The sequence below is a fragment of the Trachypithecus francoisi genome, unplaced genomic scaffold, assembly GCF_009764315.1.
Source record: "Trachypithecus francoisi isolate TF-2019V2 unplaced genomic scaffold, Tfra_2.0 Lachesis_group4, whole genome shotgun sequence".
NCBI classification, from domain to species: domain Eukaryota; kingdom Metazoa; phylum Chordata; class Mammalia; order Primates; family Cercopithecidae; genus Trachypithecus; species Trachypithecus francoisi.
The window spans coordinates 60,384,427-60,403,037 of NW_022681469.1; the positions used below are offsets into that span (position 1 = coordinate 60,384,427).

General features: G+C 34.8%; 1 protein-coding gene across 1 annotated transcript in view; it reads right to left on the reverse strand.

The window, feature by feature from the left end:
* Positions 1 to 14,348, reverse strand: part of GNAT3 (G protein subunit alpha transducin 3) — a 36,174-nt gene extending 21,826 nt beyond the window's left edge. The window contains exons 1-2 of the mRNA XM_033193621.1: positions 14,307 to 14,348; positions 8,457 to 8,598 (exon numbers count right to left, since the gene is read on the reverse strand). Coding sequence (XP_033049512.1) covers positions 8,457 to 8,598; positions 14,307 to 14,311 — 147 coding nt within the window. The 5' untranslated portion in view covers positions 14,312 to 14,348. The remainder of the gene's footprint in view (positions 1 to 8,456; positions 8,599 to 14,306) is intronic.
* Positions 14,349 to 18,611: the final 4,263 nt, after the last annotated feature.

Genomic DNA, 18,611 nt, shown 5'->3' on the forward strand with positions numbered 1-18,611 from the left:
AGAAATACTATAGTCAAATATATATTGAGTTTATAGTATAAATACTATAGTCTGTAATTTATTTTAACTAATAATCTAAATAGCTTTATGACAATTTTTTTTTTTAAAGATTAAGAGATTGAGTTTCGGAATAATTAAATTGACTGTGGTAATAGTCCAGGCAAATGGAGAAGTCTGAACTTAACCTTGTTGTCAGCCTCCAAAGCTGATATCCTTTTTAGTTCATAATCCTCCTGGTGCATATTATTACAGTTTACAAAACTATACATAAAATATCTCACATAATCCTCACAACTATGAGATAGACACTATATTTTCTCCATTTTACATGTGAGGAATCTAAAACGCTCAAACTTTTAGAAACCAGTAAACCAGTATATACAATAAGCATCAGAATATGAGTCAAACACAAGCACCTTCTGTGCCATGTCAGGCTGTTACTGCGACAGGAAAGTGGTCCCAGTCCAGATCCCAAGAGAGGGTTATTGGATCTCACACAAGAAAGAATTCAGGATGAGTCCGTAGAGCAAAGTGAAAGCAAGTTTATTCAGAAAGTAAAGGAATGAAAGAATGACTACTCCATATACAGAGCAGCCCTGAGGGCTGCTGGTTGCTCATTTTTATGGTTTCTTGATGATATGCTAAACAAGGGGTGGATTCTTCATGCCTCCCCTTGATAGAGCATGTAGGGTAACTTCCTGACATTGCCATGGCATTTATAAACTGTCATGGTGCTGGTGGGAGTATAGCGGTGACGACAAGCAGAGGTCACTCTCATGGCCATCTTGGTTTTGGTGGGTTTGGGCCAGCTTCTTTACTGCAGCCTGTTTTATCAGCAACGTCGTTACGTCGGCATCTTATGCCGACCTCCTATCTCACCCTGTAACTTAGAATGCCTTAACTGTCTGGGAATGAAGCCCAGTGGGTCTGAGTCTCACTTTCCTCAGCTCCTATTTAAGATGAAGTTGCTCTACTTCAAATGTCTCTGACACTACCAACGAAGTATATTCAATAAGAACTTGCTGCTTTTCTGATACAATTCAGATTATTATTATTTTGAACTGACTACAGTTTTATTCTACCGTTTTATCAAGAATCTGCTTGCTCTTTGTATAAAAAATAAGGGTATGTCACTTATTGTTAAAGAGACACAGGTAAGGGTAAAAAAAAAAAAACAACAACAACAAAACTTATTCTATCTTTCTTCACAATCAGCTTTTATTGTTAAAAGTAAGCTGATCAGATGATCATTGGTCCACATATTCAATGTGTAAACCCAAAACAAAATTCTGAGTCCCCCAAGCAACAGAATTCTAAGCCCCACAACCAACAAAAATCCCTTTTGGCCAAGAGAATTCCAAGAGAAACTTGAAAAACTAGGTCAATCCTGATAGGAAGTGTGGGGTCAGACGTGCCTCATTAGGCCCTCCTCCCTTTGGAATTCAGGCACAACTCATCAGCATTAACAGTAAAACAGATAATCTTAGGACTGATAAAACTGACTCTTTATAGCAATAAGATTCCAAATTCCAACCTGACTCCAGTATAGAGCAGGCCCTGAAATAAATTATTTTATCCCCAAATATTTTTTTTGGCATATATAAAAGAATAAAAGAAAATAACAATAAAATAAAAGCTGTCTTTTGTGGGGGAAACTTACACTGTGTAGAAAATCCCCTTCCCTTTTCAAGTCCTTTTCTGATCCTTGTGAGATTAGCTGAGAGTCTAGCACTTTTTAAAGGTCTAAACAGGAAATATTTGCCATCGATTGCCTGTAAGGGTGCCACCTATGAGCCTTCATCTATATAATAAGAACCTTGGTCTCCACAACCTCTTAACCCAGAGACTCCTTTCTATTCATTCTAGGCCTTTAGACAATGACTTAATTCTTTCGACCAATTACCAATCAGAAAATGTTTGAATCCACCTATGACTGGAAGGTCCTGCTTCAAGTTATCCTACCTTTCTGGTCCTTGCATGTATTGACTGATATCTGCCTGTAACTTTTATCCCCATAGAATGTATAAAATCGGGCTATGACTTAACTACCTTGGGCATATGTTCTCAGGACCTCCTGAGGCTATGCCATGGGTCATGGCCCTCACATTTGGCTCAAAATAAATCTCTTCAAGTATTTTACAGAGTTTGGCTTTTTTGTCAACAAATGGCCAAATCAAGTCTCAACCTGATTTTCCTGCATCAACACAGGATAGATTTTTAAAACCCCATTTCTCTATTAAATGGATATGAAAGAATACTGCAAGTTCAGCGAAATATGCTCTGGTCACTTTTGCTAGCGTCATGCTATTGGCTCCTTCCACTATTAAAGTGCTATTTAGAACAAATGATGCAATAAAACAACCACTACACAGTTTTATCCCTAAGGAGAAAAAATTATACATCTTCTCAGCATAGCTTTACAAACCAAACACACTGTTTCATTTCTTCCTTTTTTCTTTTTCTCTTCTTTTCTTTCTTTTTTCTTTTTTCTTTTTTATTTTATTTTTATTGTTTAGATGGAGTCTTGCTCTGTCACCCAGGCTAGAGTGTAGTGGCATAACCTAGGCTCACTTCAACCTCCACCTGCCACTTTCAAGCGATTCTCCTGCCTCAGACTCCCAAGTAGCTGAGACTACAGATGTCCGCCACCACACCCAGCTGATTTTTTTTCTTTTTTTTTTTTTTGTAGGGACAGTGTATCACCATGTTGGCCAGGATGGTTTCCATCTTTTGACCTCGTGATCGGCCCACCTCGGCCTCCCAAAGTGCTGGGATTACAGGCGTGAACCACCATATCTGGCCTTCCTTTTTAAAAAAAAAATATTCTATTTTAAATTTCAATATACTTTATTTGTAGAGGTATGATGAATAGAGTTCTAAATACTTAAATGTTACAAAGTCTCCCTTGACCACTTCAATCCTACTACCTCCCACAAAGGCAAGTTATCCTATCAGGTTGGTTTTTGTGTCTCCAGACCTTTTACTTTTAAATTTATGCATGCATAGGTGGAGCCCATGGAGAGGATTTTCAATCCCGGCTGCACATCATCAGCATATGGTGTACCCTTAGCAATGCTGATAGCAGAACTGCAACCTAAACAAAATGAATCAGAATCTCTGCATATCAGGCCCTGCAAAGGTAGCTTTTAAAAGCTTCAAGGTGATGCAACTGTTCTGACTGCATTAAGAATCTCTGGCAATATACGGTTGTTATTTTTTTAACCATAAATAACACTTTATTGAACATAGTGTATTTCAATTCTTGATGTTCTTCTGTGCTTATTGAAAAGCTGGTATAATTTAAATAATTCTTTAAATTTAAAATTCTTTAAAGCTTTTAAGGGATTGAGCCTACCCATCAAATGTGAATTTTTAAAATATATAACACCAAAATGTATAGGTATAACGAAAAGTTATCTTCTCATAATGGCCAAACTGATGGAACACTTAAGTCCTACTATTTTATTGTTATATTTTAAAGACTCTAGTAATTTCTCACCACACTCAAAACTCAAAACCCAAATCCCTTATCCCTTACTGTGACTCACAAGGCTCGACATGTTTTGACCCCCTCTTTCCCTCCTTTCTCCCTTTCTCTCCCTGCCCCCAAGACTCAAGATTCACGGAACAACTTGTTGCTTCTTGAACTCACCAAGCCCCCATTTCAACGCATTTCAACAGTTGTTCCCTCCATGTCCTTCCTATGGTTCACTTTCTTTTTCACTCAAGTCTCTTCCCAATACCACCTCCTCAATGAAGACTTCTCTAATCATCCTGTCTGCCACATTTTTCAAATAACACCCTGTGGATTTGAGTGGCATCCCAAATAAGCTTTATTTCCCTATGAGGTATTTGGAAAGGCTTGGGAATTACAGTGGGCCTGGAATGGCTCATTCTCTCTCTCTCTCTCTTTTTTTTTCTTAAGAATATTTCTTTTATTTATTCATTCATTTCTTATTTTACTTTAAGTTCGGGGATACATGTGCAGAACATGAAGGTTTGTTACTTAGGTATATATGTGCTATGGTGATTTGCTGCACCTATCAACCCATCTTCATTCTCTTAAGATTGTGTAACTTTGGGACTACATTGTATAGAAAATAAAATATGTGTTTTCCCTGCAGATTACTTAGACCTTCATCATTAATATTAGGTATCCCAGGTAGTCTTAGAACTTTGTGGAACTTATTCTGAACCCTACAGTCATATTTCCAAAGATCATGAAAAAAGCATCAAAAGAAAGGAAGGCTTTGTCATTTACTTAGTAATTGTGAGAAACGCTAAGTTAAAAATGCCATGTTTTGTTGCTACTGGGTTTTCAGAATCTTTCAGTAGTAATATTGGTTGAAAATTTCCAAGTTGTTGTTGTATGCATATATATCAAATGGATTTGATCACAGAACTTCAATTGTAGAACATCTTGAGGAATCAGTTGCTGCTTTTTGGTTCATATTGTAGAGTTTACTTTGTGGGGTTCTATGTCCAAGATGATGACAACACCATTCAAATTATGTAGTAAAAGTGTTACAATTTTCAGCATTCTTTTATGTTGGTTGAGTGGATTCTATATGCTCCAAAATAGGATATAATAATATGCAAAAGGATAAGTAGTTATTTACTAAGTATCTTCATTATTTCTCCTTTCCTCTTTCTTCAGTTTAACCCTCTTTTCAAGTTTTATGCTTATGAAATATAAGTCTATCAAATACTAAACCACAACCAATGAGAACAAGCCCCATTTAGCTGCTTCCCCTCTAACTACATATCCCATCTCTCTCCTACTCCTTGGCTATAGGTCCTGAAAATATTGCCCTTAACTGTTCCAATAGCCTATTCTAATTTTTCCACATACTCCACAGGAGTAGGAGTCCACCATTCTTCTGAAACCTCTCTCACTATATTCCCAATGGCTCCATATTTCTAAATCCAATAGATTCTATTTAATAGTCTCCTTTCTTGACTTCTCAAGACTTTTCAATGTCGATAATTCCCTTTGGAACACTTCTCTTGAATTCTGTGATTTCATACTTCTGATTTCCTTTTACTCCTCTATCCTCTCCCCTGAAGTTTTCTTTTCCTAACAAGTGAGCAGTAAATATTGTGTTTTTTTTTTTAACACTCTTCCCTAGACTCTGTTATCCCTAATACCTTTCCCTTGTTAATCTAAGTGCTTCATCTATTCCATCCTACTTTCTTAGTATGAATTATATGCCATAGTATAACGGCATGCCAAAAACACCTAGATTTAGATCTCTAGACAAAGTGTCTATTTTGGGCTTCAAATGCACGTTTGTAATTGCTTACATATGTAGATATCAAATAGAACTTACAAACCCATTTCCAAAACCAAACTAATTAGTTCTTTTCCATCCGCATTTAATGTTAGTGTTCCCCTTCTTAGTATTACCTTCTTTCAGCAAGGATGGAGCTCCACATTTAGTCACACAGCCTTTTTGAAATAGCGTATCATTTGTAATTATTTGTTAAACATCAAGCTATCCTCTCCTGATGACAAATATTATTTCCATCTCAGTTACTGCTGAGCCCTCACTACATTCCCAGTATCCAACTAAATGTCTACCACATAAATAGTTCATTAAAAAATAATTTTTTCAAATGATGTTGGATGCGTAGATTTCACTACATAAATTTTAATGAGCCTATATTCAAAACAAGTATTGAAAAATAATAATACCTAATATTTATTGAAAATTTTCATTCTATAATACTCTGTATTATAGTAGATTTCTTATGTTTTTGCTTCCTCTTTTAATAGTCATTGTAACTCAAGGAGGAAAACCATAACATTCTGTGGAAGCAGACCCTGAAATATAGAGAGGTTAAGTTGTCCAAACTTATAGACCCAGTGACTAATAAAGCTCACATAAATTTTCTATCAGAACTTCCTCTCTTTGGCAATCTGTGTGGTGGTGTGCAAATGGTTGTGTAAAAGCATATGTACTTGTATAAATAATTGAGAGCTAATCAGAACTCTGAAAGTCACATGTAGGTAGTGTTTAGCAATCACTCTGTTAAATAAACAATTTTAAACAGGTCAGAGTATATTAATCTCAAAATCAAGTACTAGAATGCAGTTGAAGCTGCTAGAGTTTACATCAGTTGAAATAAAAATATGAACTACATTGTGCCTGACAATTGTGATGTTCTGATAGTTGAGGACATAGGTACTCCTGAGAAGTTATGGCAATGGCGAGGTGCTGCTTAAGTTGCTCTATTTACACTATTCGAGATACAGTCTGAATAAACTGTATTTTATTTTTAATTAGCATGATGACAGCAATGTGTAGAGTTTATTTTCACTTCCCCTGTATGTCAAATCATTAAGACTTTTACTAATAAATCTCACGTCTCTCTTTTTTTTTTTGAAGACAGGGTCTTGCTCTGTTGCCCAGGCTGGAGTGCAGTGGCAACATCACAGCTACTGCAACCTTGACCTCCCAAACTCAAGTGAAACTCCCACCTCAGCCTCCCAAGTAGCTGGGACTACAGGTACACGCCACCATGCCTAGCTAATTTTTTTTTTCTTTTTCTTCTTCTTCTTCTTCTTTTTTTTTTTTTTTTTTTTTTTTTAATAGAGACAAGATCTGGTTATATTTTTCAGACTGGTCTGGAACTCCTGGGCTCAAGTAATCCTCTTGCCTCAGCCTCTCAAAGTGTTGAGATTATAGGCATGAGCCACCACACCCAGTCAAATCTCAGGTCTTTAGTGATCAGAACATCACTTTTTCACAAACTCTGGGTCATATGAAGGATACAGTATAATTAAATAAGAGGCAATAGGCAAGGTAATTTCCAACTTCTCTGACACAAATGCATGGAATACCATATTGCATCTACAAATTTAAACATCATTAAATCATTCTCAAAGGACTTAAGAAGGTACATCTATTTTAGTGACTATTATTGCCTAAGATAAAAAGATAAAATATTTCTAATCATTAAATCCTTTAAAAGCAAAAAGCACTATAATGGAATCCAGGAGAAGTGAGTTTTGCCATAAACTCTAGCTACTTAATGTAAACCAAACTAATCTTCTTTGAGCCTTGTTTTTTAAATTAAGGTGGTTATACTATGTCGTCTCTTAAGAGTCAATTTAAAATCCTAGTATCTTAGAAAAAGCCAAGGTTCAGATCCATAACTGAACTACACTTAAATAAGAACATGGTCACTAAGTCATAGAGAGATAAAGAGTAAAAGGATCTTGGAGTTCAGCTCCTCCAAGTTCCCCTTTTACACATGAGTGGGAAACTGTAGCCAGAGAGATAGATTGGAGCAAACTGTGGAGAAAGCTAGAAATGGGAATCAGTAAAATACCTGACTCCTTGCTTTATAAACTATCTGTCTGAAGACCATACTTAGCATTTCTTTGTTCTTTGAAGAAAAGTGACAAGAAAAAGGGGGATTTACCCTTTCTTTACATTAAGAGCATGGAAAAGCCGCCTTTGTTTGTTTGTTTGTTTTAATTGTAATGATTTCTAGTGGTCATTTACAAGATCCAGTGGCCATTTACAAGGTCCACTAAGCTGGGTGAGGGAGTTCAAATGACTCCTCTTTCTTTATCCTTACTATGCTTTTGTTCTCTATTTTTATTGTTTCTATAGCAAGGTTTCCAAGAATTACATTGGTAGGCATTCAACTGGCATCCTCTGGAGGTAACCAGATGCCCAGCTGCTCCTGGAGGGGACATATGGAAATGGGTGAGTTCTTCTTGTGGATTCTACTCAGTTACTCTTTTTTGGGTGGGGTCAACTATGGTTCTTTGGATAATACTATAAGTTTCATTTGCCAAATACTTCTATATATTTGCTTATAAACTTTTAAAGTAAGTGGATTTCAAATATATTTTAATATAAAATAACTATATAGCAAAATATAAAGTAGGGAGAAAATAATTTTGTTGTTACCTTACAAACAGAACTATGACTACTTGAATATACTTAATATACAAACATTTGCTTGCTCCTACAATTTGAATTCTTTTTTAAAAAACTTAGCATTATAATCATTTCCCTGTTGCCACACAGACTTTGTAATCATCATCAAACATTAATTATAATTGTTGTGTTATTATTAAACATTTTTAGTCTCTTTGAAATGACATAACTAAAAAAATTAATGTAGAGATATTGCAAATTGTGTTTATGCCATAAACTTTTGTATTTAGCAATCGTAAACAATATTTTTATTTGTTATGGTATATTATTTGATATTAAGTTTAATCCTCAGGAAAACAACTAATGTTGAATAATAGTATACAGTAAAAATGTTTCACTTCAAGGAAAATAAGAATCTTACACAAAACATGATGAATGTTTCAAAATTCATGTTTCATATTTTTAAATTTTGGGTATAGATTAATACTATGAACTTATTAAGTCCTCTTATGGCTCAAACTCTATTGCAGGACATACAGCTGTCATTATTTGCATACTTACTGCACTTCTGGGATTTACATAATCAATTCCAAGGGTAGTCATGGCTTTCACAATAGTTAGGATGGATTGCAATGTATTACTGTAAATTACTGCTTTGAACTCCATGCATTCTTGCTCACTGTAACCGTTCTTATGGATGATCCTATAATTTAAACATGAAAAGTTTCTGTGAGTTGAATAATTGATTGTAACACTAAAGCACATCAAAATAAGTTACTTGAATACAATTATAGTATATTTTCATTAAAAAGGAATTTTGACCATATGTATATGCTAAATCTAAACAATTTTATGCCTTTGGACTTTCATTATCATTTCATTCATACAATATTTTCTTTCTGGGCTACCATGATAAATACAAAAGGACTTAGGATTTGTTATTTAAAAATGCTTTTCTGAAATGAGTAAATCATAAGCATTATACTTAAAAAGCCTGGTTTTTTTGTTTGTTTGTTTTGGTTTTTGTTTTTTGGTTTTTTTTTTGTTAAGAAAAAAATTTCTAGATTCCCAGGACAAAGATATATTCAGAGTTTTGAAACTTGGCCTTGTGTTCACAACCTGAAGTCTAGAGGAAGTTAAGTCATTTAGAACATTCATGACTTTTCCAATTGCTGGAAAGTAGGAGTGCCTGCTTTCTATTTACAGCATCAACAAAGGCATCGTTTTTAGTACAGGTAATTGCCCTGTGTTAAATCTCTTGTCAGTTCTCCATCTGTGTACGTGCCACTGAGTTATAAAAGTTGAAATGCCTGACATTTTATTTGGCTGAACTCTTCTCTACCTTCCACTCATTCAGCCAAACTCACGATTTTACTAGTAGTTTTGGAATAATAGCTTAAAATAGATTTACCTATCAAAAGCTAAAATCATTACATGTGCCAGTTACGTATTTTTGCATCTTTATTGTAGAATTGTTTTTGTTCCTTTCTATAATTTTTTTATTGTCTTGAAGTGCTTTGTATTCATTAGGCGTCTTTTTGGATGTCACATTACTAAATATTTATATTGTGTCTACACGTATAAAGGCTTTAGCATGGGGGAAAAGAGCACAAGTGCCTCTTTAATGTCTTTGAAGATATTAGAACCTTCATATACAAGAAATCTCAACTGAAAGGAGTAAAAGCAGGGCCTTATTTGTTATTCGTTGTTTTTTTTATTTGATTACAAATCATTGCTGAACTTCTACTTTAAACATGGTCATGTTTGTCTTGCTGCATTGAATCATTAAATAACTTAAGTAAATAAAATAGACAAAGACCATAGAAAAAATGCAGTAAAATGTCTTTATGGATAGATCAAAAATAAGTTTACTAAAGAAATCCCAGTTTTCTGTCAAATTGAACTTGGAAAATTATTTTAATTATTAAAATGGCAACTGTGAATAAACGTGGGGTACTTATGTGTTCTTCATGAAACAAATTCTGACTGCTCTCAGAAGATGAAGAAACATTCATCACAAAGAAAAATTATAAAAACAGATGTTAACATGTCCAGTTGAAGTGGGACTTTAAACAACATCATTTTTCCAGGAGCTGCATATATCAATTTCTGTGAGATAGAGCACTCCAACTGCAGAGTTGGTTCCTAGATCTGTGGAAATTCATAAGCTTTCACAGGGCATTTTCTGTGACATACTGTGTTATGTGGTAAAGAGAATATATTATACAAGTCCCTCCTTCCCAAGCCATAGACTAGAACACTGCTGTATAATACATTAGTCACTAGATGATTAATTAAAATTAAATAAAATTAAAAATTTAATTTCTCCATCACACTATCAACATTTCAAGTGGCTACTGAAGCCACACGTGGCTAGCAGCTGCCATATTTTAAGGCAAGATAGATAACTTTCCTATCATCACACAAAGTTCTGTTGAAGAGTACTGAGTAATAAGAAGGCAGAGCATATAAAGAGATTTTTGAACATTATGATAATGTATAGGACCAAACGCTGCATATAGTAAGATGCTATAGAAAATAAAAAGTGATAAACTCTACTAGGAGTTGGTGTAAGGTATCAAAGAAGACATCTTGGAAGCAGTGATAATCAGCTAATTGTTCAAGGATAGTTATTCCTAGATGATCCAAAGGGCAGAGAATCATTCTAGGCAGAAGGATCAGTATGAACAAATAGATGCTCACAATTTTCAAGCGTTTAATATGTGCCAAGCACTATTGTAAGCACTTCATCTGTCTTCATATTTCTGACAATAAGCCCTTCAAAGTAGATACAATTATGTTCTACATTTTATAAATAAGAAATGTCAGCATAGATAAATTAAGTAAATACCCCCAACTTAGTCAGCTAGTGTGTGGTACAGCTGGACCACAAACACAATCTGATTTACAGTCCATGATCTTAGCCATGAAGCTCAGCCTTCCATAGTGTGCTAGTCTACAGACTTACAAAAGGTCAGCATTAGTGAAGCAGGAAGTAGGAGGGGAGAAATTATAGGACAGGAGGATGAAGACATCAGCAAGAACTGGACTCCAGTGTCTTGTGTGCCATGGCAAGGAGATTGATCTCGATAGCATGGGTGAAGAGTTGAATTCAGGAGATACAATCAGCTTTAAATGGATTGGTTCATGGCAGTGTGGATAATGTAATGAAGGGAAGGGCAGGGAGGTAGAAGCTCCTGAGGAAGATACTGAATTAATCTAGGTCAGAAATGATGACCAATGGAGATCAATGACGTGTTTGGAGACCAATTGTGTAGATGTGGCATGACTTAGTGAAAGGGTGAAGGCTTAGTATGACTACGCTGAGATTTATTGCGTTGTAGGCTGGTGGTGTTGTAATCAATTTTAGGGCAATAGAGGCCAGATGGGAGATAGGTTTAATGTTTATTCTGATTTGGACCTAGCCAGAGAATATAGCAGTAGATGTGTCTGCCTCCCTAGTTTAGACAAAGTGTGTGAGTTTGAAAGAAATACTCTGAAACAGTCAGCTTGAAGATTCCAGTGACAATCATAGAACTCTGGAAGTTTTTGTTTGAAGGTGCAGAGTAAGTAGAGAAGTGCCAGTGTCTCCTGGTACAGTAGAGACACTAACATTTTAACTGTAGTCAGAGATAGAGTTAGAAGAATAAAGGAGATAGACTTAGACGAACTGGGAAAGAGTTCTAAAGAAGCTGAAGAAAAATTTTAAGAGGGAAAAGTGATGTAATCTGGAATTAACATAAGGACTTAAGGAGACTTCAAATAAAATGACTATTCAAAGATGACATAATAAATAATCTTCATAAGGGCAACTTCTGCAACTTACCAGAGGCGAAAGTGTGATGAAAATGGCTGAAAATGAAAAGTGGAAAGTAAAGAGAGCAAATTTTGATTATTTTTTACAGAAATTCTACTGAAAAAAGGAAAGATAAAGCAGAACAAGGAAACCTGCTCTTTTTAAATAATAAAAGAAGTGCTCACTGTAGAAAATGTGAAAAGCCTAACAATATTAAAAGCAAAGGTGCTTTGAATTTTAAATTCTACTATTGAGAGAAAATTTATTTGAACACTAGTGTATGTTCTTTCATTTTAAAAAATTATCTATTTGATCATACTTGAGGTTCATGCACCGGGCACAGTGGCTCATGCCTGTAATCCCAGCACTTTGGGAGGCTGAGGCAGGTGGATCACTTGAGGTCAGGATTTCGAGACCAGCCTGGCCAACATAGTGAAATCCCAACTCTAGTAAAAATATCAAGAAGAAAAAAAAATTAGCTGGGCATTGTGGCAGGTGCCTGTAATCCCAGCTACTCAGAAGGCTGAGGCAGGAGAATTGCTTGAACCTGAGAGGTGAAGGTTGTAGTGAGCCAAGATTGTGCCACTGCACTCCAGCCTAGGTGACAGAGCGAGACCCTTTCTCAAATAAATAAATTAAATCAATAAAATAAATTAAAAATGTTCATGCAATTTTGTAACCTGTTTTTTTAGTTAACATAGCATTTCCACATATTTAAACCTTCTCATATACATGAGATTAATACATGATTTGTAATAGTTATAATATTGCAATTGAAGAATGAATACTCCTGTAACTATGCAGCCTAATTGTTTATGTGTTATTTTAATTTGTGGTACTTTATTCTATCCCATATTTCATTATCTTAGTGATATAAGCCTTTTATACAGGCTTTTATATTTTATATTTTTGAATTATTTTATTTTCACACTTTTGCATATTTTATCATTTTTGACAATTCTCAGAAACATATTTAGATCAATAATTTTAATTTTCCCAGCTTACTATGTATATTAAAATTATTTTTATAAATTTTCTGTAATATATAATTTTACAAGTAGCAATTAAAAATATCCATTTCTCAAAATCTCATTCTTATTGGGTAACATTATTTTTAAATTATTGTTTGTCAATTTACTACAATGAAAAATTACCTCATTATTGATTTGATTTTTAATTTTTATAATTAATGAGGTTACACTAAAATACATTATTTATCTATTGAATTTTGTCATTTCTATACTCTCTGTTCATAGCCTATCCCTATTTATGTATATTGGGAAGCTTATTGTTTTACTTAGCAATCTGTGGGCCTTTATATACTAGTCACCAATTATTTATCTATCATATTTATTGTAAATATTTTCTAGTTTTCTAATTTTGGTTTAATTTTATTTATTGTTTACTATATTTAAAAGTTTTAATTTTTATGTAGCCAAATAATTGGTCTTTTTTTTTTCTTTAAGCTCACAGAGAATGGAGAAATGAAAAAAGATAAGAAAGGTTCAAGCATGATCATAGCCTGGGAGACAAGAGCAGGCAGATACTGTGATAATGCAATAAATGAATGCCAGATGACTTAGTTGCCAGGATGGTCCTAAAAACTCAAAAATTATACAATCCCAGGGAACAGAATAATGTAGCTCTGTTCTTCAGAGACAGTAGGAAAGATCAAACGTTTGGCTGCAGATAAGTGAAGCTTAAATATTGGTTGATATAAAACCTACATGACATTATCACATAAAAGGAAAACAGTGGCTTAGATTGGAACCAATTTCATTATTGGCTGGCGGGCATCACTCCCTCTTAAAATACGTCCCAAACAACAAGATCCTTTAACATATACTTTAAAAATACACTCAAACATGGTCCTCCTCCTCTTTATTCTCCTTTTTCCTCCTCTTCCTCTTTCCTCCTCCCCGCTCCTCCTCCTTCTTTCCTCCTCCTCCTCCTTCTGCTGCTGTTGCTTCTGCTTCTGTTTCTTCTGCTTCTTCTTTTACTTCTTTTTAGCAACAATTATCCTTTAAAATTCTCTAGCAGTAACAAAGCCGTGAGGTTTCACCCATTTACCTTTACTTGTCAATTACCATTTTATTCAGGTAGACACTGCATTCTTTTTGGTTTTCGTTATTTCCTTATTAAGGAATTCAGATCTAGTTATTTCATTATAAAAAGGAAAAAGTAGAGAAAACAAATGCAAAAATACATCAAAATTCATGGTAGTAATTAAGCATTTTATTCCCAGGTAGGAAAAATGCCAATGAGATTAAAAATACAAATGCATCATTGATTGACATATTTTAAAATATTTACAGCTAATGATCACATTAAAAAGCTCTTGATATACCCAGATTAATATAAGTAATACATAATGCTTTAAGCATTGTCTTGTTGAGAGGCACATTTTAAAAAATGGAAATTATAATATTATTCAACTGCTACACTTTCTGCTAAAGTATACAAAGTATATTTGCACAGGAACTATGACCACTCTGTTGTAATCCATGATTTAGAAAAGACAGTCAATCAGCATTTACAAAAGCATGTATTTTAAGAATGGTCAAACACATGGACAGACATCAAATATTAAACATTTGAGACAGATGTGTACCTACTTCATTTGTTTAACAATAGTGCTTTTGCCAGATTCTCCTGCTCCTGCAACATAAAAAGAGGAATATTATTAACTGATACACCAAATTTGTATAGATATTAAAAACTAATTATCACTTTTCATGGATAATCTTTAATTTTTTTCATAGGTTTAGGGGGTACAAGTGCAGTTTTGTTATATGGATAAACTGCATAGTGGTGAAGTCTGGTCTTTTAGTTTACCCATAATCTGAATAGTGTACATTGTACCCAACTGGTAATTTTTTTCATTCCTCACCCCCTCCCGTGCTTCCACCTTTGCAAGTCTCCAGTGTCTATCATTCTACTCTGTATGTCCATGTGTATGCACTGTTTAGCTCCCACTTATAAGTGAGAACATGTGGTATTTGACTTTCTGTTTCTGAATTGTTTCACTTAAGATACTGGTCTACAGTTCCATCCATTTGCTGCCAAAGACATCAAAGACATGATTTTCTTCTTTTTTATGGCTGAGTAGTATTCAATTATATATATATCAGATTTTCTTTGTCCAGTTTTCCATTGATGGACACTTAGTTTGATTCCATGACTTTGCTATTATAAGTAGTGCTGCAATAAACATACAAGTGCAAATGTCTTTTAAAAATAATAATATGTTTTTCTTTGGGTACATATGCAGTAGTGAGATTGCTGGATCAAATGGTAGTCCTATTTTTAACTCTAAGAAATATTCATACTGTTTTTCCATAGAGGTTGTACTAATTTACATGACACCAACATTGTATAAGTGTTCCCTTTTCTCTACATCCCTGCCAGTATCTGTTGTTTTTGACTTGTTAATAATAGCCATTTTGACCTAGTGTAAGGTGGTCTCTCACTGCAGTTTTTCTTTTTCTTTTTCTTTTTTTCTTTTTTTTTTTTTTTTTGAGACCGAGTCTCACTCTGTCACCAGGCTGGAGTGCAGGGGCGCGATCTCGGTCACTGAGACCTCCACCTCCTGGGTTCAAGTGATTCTCATGCCTCAGCCTCCCGAGTACCTGGGATTACAGGCATGTGCCATCATGCCTGGATAATTTTTGTATTTTAGTAGAGACGGGTTTCCCCATGTTGGCCAGGATGGTCTTGATCTGCTGATCTCATGATCTGCCCGCCTCAGCCTCCCAAAGTGCAGGATTACAGGTGTGAGCCACTGCGCCCAGCCTTCACTGTGGTTTTAAATTACATTTCTTTTACAATTAGTGGTGGTGAACATTTTCTTACATGACTGTTAGCCATTTGTATGTTGTCTTTGAAAAATGTCTGTTCATGACCTTTGCCCACTTTTTGATGGGGCTATTTGCTTTTTTCTCGTTGAGTTGTTTGAACTCCTCGTAGATTCTGGATATTAGTCCTTCGTTCGTTAGCTTGCAGATGTTTTCTCCTGTTCTGTAGGTTGTCTGTTTACTCTGTTGATTATTTCTTTTTCTGTGCAGAGCTTTTCAGTTTGTCCCATTTGCCTATTTTTGTTTTTGTTATATTTGCTTTTGAAGTTTCAGTCACAAATTCTTTGCCTAGGCCAATATCCAGAAGAGTTTTTCTTCTAGGATTTTTATAGTTTCAGGTCTTAAGTCTTTAATCCATCTTGAGTTAATTTTTGTATATTGTGAGAGATATAGGTCTAGTTTCATTTTTTTTCTGCATATGGCTGATTTCCTATTATGGGAAATCTTTAACAGATACCTCTCCTAGTGTACCTTCTAAAGCAAACATCATACTGTCAAGGAAAACTTATATTATTGCATTTGAATATAATTTGGGAAGCTCGTATCTCCTGGCTTTGCAACCCAAAAAAGTGGTCCTCAACTTCATAGTCTCTAGATTACTCTCTTTCTTCCAGAATGTCTCCTCGTATACACTATTGATTGAATAGCAAGAAAAAAATACCCAACAACGATGTAATAACTTTTGAATTTTCAGAATGGTTCAAAGCCTGTTGTCATTGGAGGATGGGAGCTTGTCTGCAGCATCCTATTTACCTTGGTATATAGATATTATAATTGCTTCTGTTTTAACAAAGGAATATTGCTAATAACACTAAGCAATTCTAAGGAGGCTCCAGGTAAGAATCAATATGGGAGTATTTCAAAATGGGTTACACATATCTGTGAAGGAGCAGGGCCTGGGCAAAAGAGGAGCTGGCAGTAATGTTATAGAGAAATGTGTTGCATTTATCTAAAACAGCTGTTTTAGTTGATGATATACAATATAACACTTGATTTTGTATCTAGTAAACTTTGCAAACGTCATGTACAGGAATACAAAATGCATAATATAAAAGAAAAAGCATGAATCTTTGGGGAAAAATCAGTGGTTGCTTCATGCTATGCCTCAAGTTGTTTTGAGGACATTTTTGAATCTACTTTGTTGTTAAGATTTGTGTGTGTGTGTGTGTGTGTGTTTTGAAATGAAAACTAAGAAGTATTGAAGTAAGGTGTAATGATCTAGGCTTGAGGATTTTTTTCTGTCCGTGTGTGTATGTGTGTGTGTGCATGTGTGTGTAATATCTTCAGTAAGTCTTTTAACTCCTTAATTTCCTCACCTACAAACTGAGAACACATACTTCACAAGATTACTCTAAAGACATAATAAGCATAAAGTTGTTTGCAGGATACAGTGCAAAGTCAAACACAAAGCAATGTTATTTGAGAATACAAGCATCCAGAACACTTTGCAGTTTTTTTCATGCAGAGAAGTCTAATACGTTACTGTAGATACCCTACATTTATTCAGCAAACGATACTGGAGCAATTGAATATCTACATGAAAAAAGAATATTGCCTCATATCACAACATACTAAAAGTTAAATGGAAATGGCTCATAAACTTACATATAAAAAAATGCCAAAAAAATCTCTAGAGAAATATGTAGTTGAAAAATCTTTGCAACCTTTAACCACCAAAATTTTCTTAGATAGTATATGAAACATTGAACCAACAAAAAGTAAAAATAAAACAAATTGGACTTGATCAAAATAAAATGTAAAAGGACAAGCCACTGACTAGGAGAAAACATAACACGTGTTTATCAGACATAGGCTAGGGACCCAGTAGCATAAATGTAATAGGGCTAGGGAGGATTAATATAGGGATGTTTAAAATGATTAAGAGGACAGGAATGTGGCCAGGCACCATGACTCAAGCCTGTAATCCCAGCACTTTGGGAGGCCAAGGTGGGCAGATCACGAGGTCAGGAGATCGAGACCATGCTGGCCAACATGGTGAAACCCCATCTCTACTAAAAATACAGGCTGCACTCCAGCATGGTGACAGAACAAGATTCTGTCAAAAAAATTTTTTAAAAATGCAGGAATTCCATATGAAAACACACTAAAAATGACTATGGTTCATGAGAATTAAAAAAAGAGAATTTGAAAATTACTACAATATGTAGGGTATGGAAAGAATTAAATCTTAAAATTTCAACTTATCTATGAATCTTGGACATGTGGGAATGGGGAGGGGAAGGAGTAAATTCAGGCAACTTGTTGAAGTTTGAAAGTTTTGACTTTACAGTAAGAGAAAACCAGGAATTCACCAAAAGTAGATAAGATCTGATAATAAAAATTAGTTCATAAAATTTTTAGATAAAATTAGTTGTAAATCTCTAAAGTGTTGTTGTGGAAAAATGCAGCATTTTATAATTGATATGAAATCATATCTTTAGAATGTGTCCTCAGGCTACAACCAAAATTTATCAGCAGAAATGTGATCTTGACCTACATAGTCCAAGGATCTAATCTAAAATAATGATCTTTGAGTACTATTTTTTATGTCTCTAGGAGAGGCAAAGGTCTTCACATATTACTGGCAGTTCCAAAAATTAGGTCACAGGACATCTTTGACGTCTCAAGGTATCTGCTAATTTTGGACAGATTTCAACGTAACACAATTAAACCAATTTTTGAGATTTCCCAGGAAAATCCCAAATTCAGGAATTATAGGCATAGATATATCCTTGACTACTCATTGTAGTCAACAGGAATGTTTTACTAAAACTAGTAAGATTTTATGTAAGCAAAACTAATATGACTTTTGGTAACCCCAAATCCCCACCTTTCTTTTGTTGTTGTTGTTATTTGGGATTTTTGTTGTTGTTGTTGTTTGAGATGGAGTCTTACTCTGTTGCCCAAGCTGGAGTGCAGTGGCAAGATCTTGGCTCACTGCAAACTTTGCCTCCTGGGTTCAAGCGATTCTCCTGCCTCAGCTTCCTGAGTAGCTGGGATTACAAGCGTGAGCCATCACGCCTAGCTAATATTTGTATTTTTAGTAGAGACAGGGTTTCACCATTT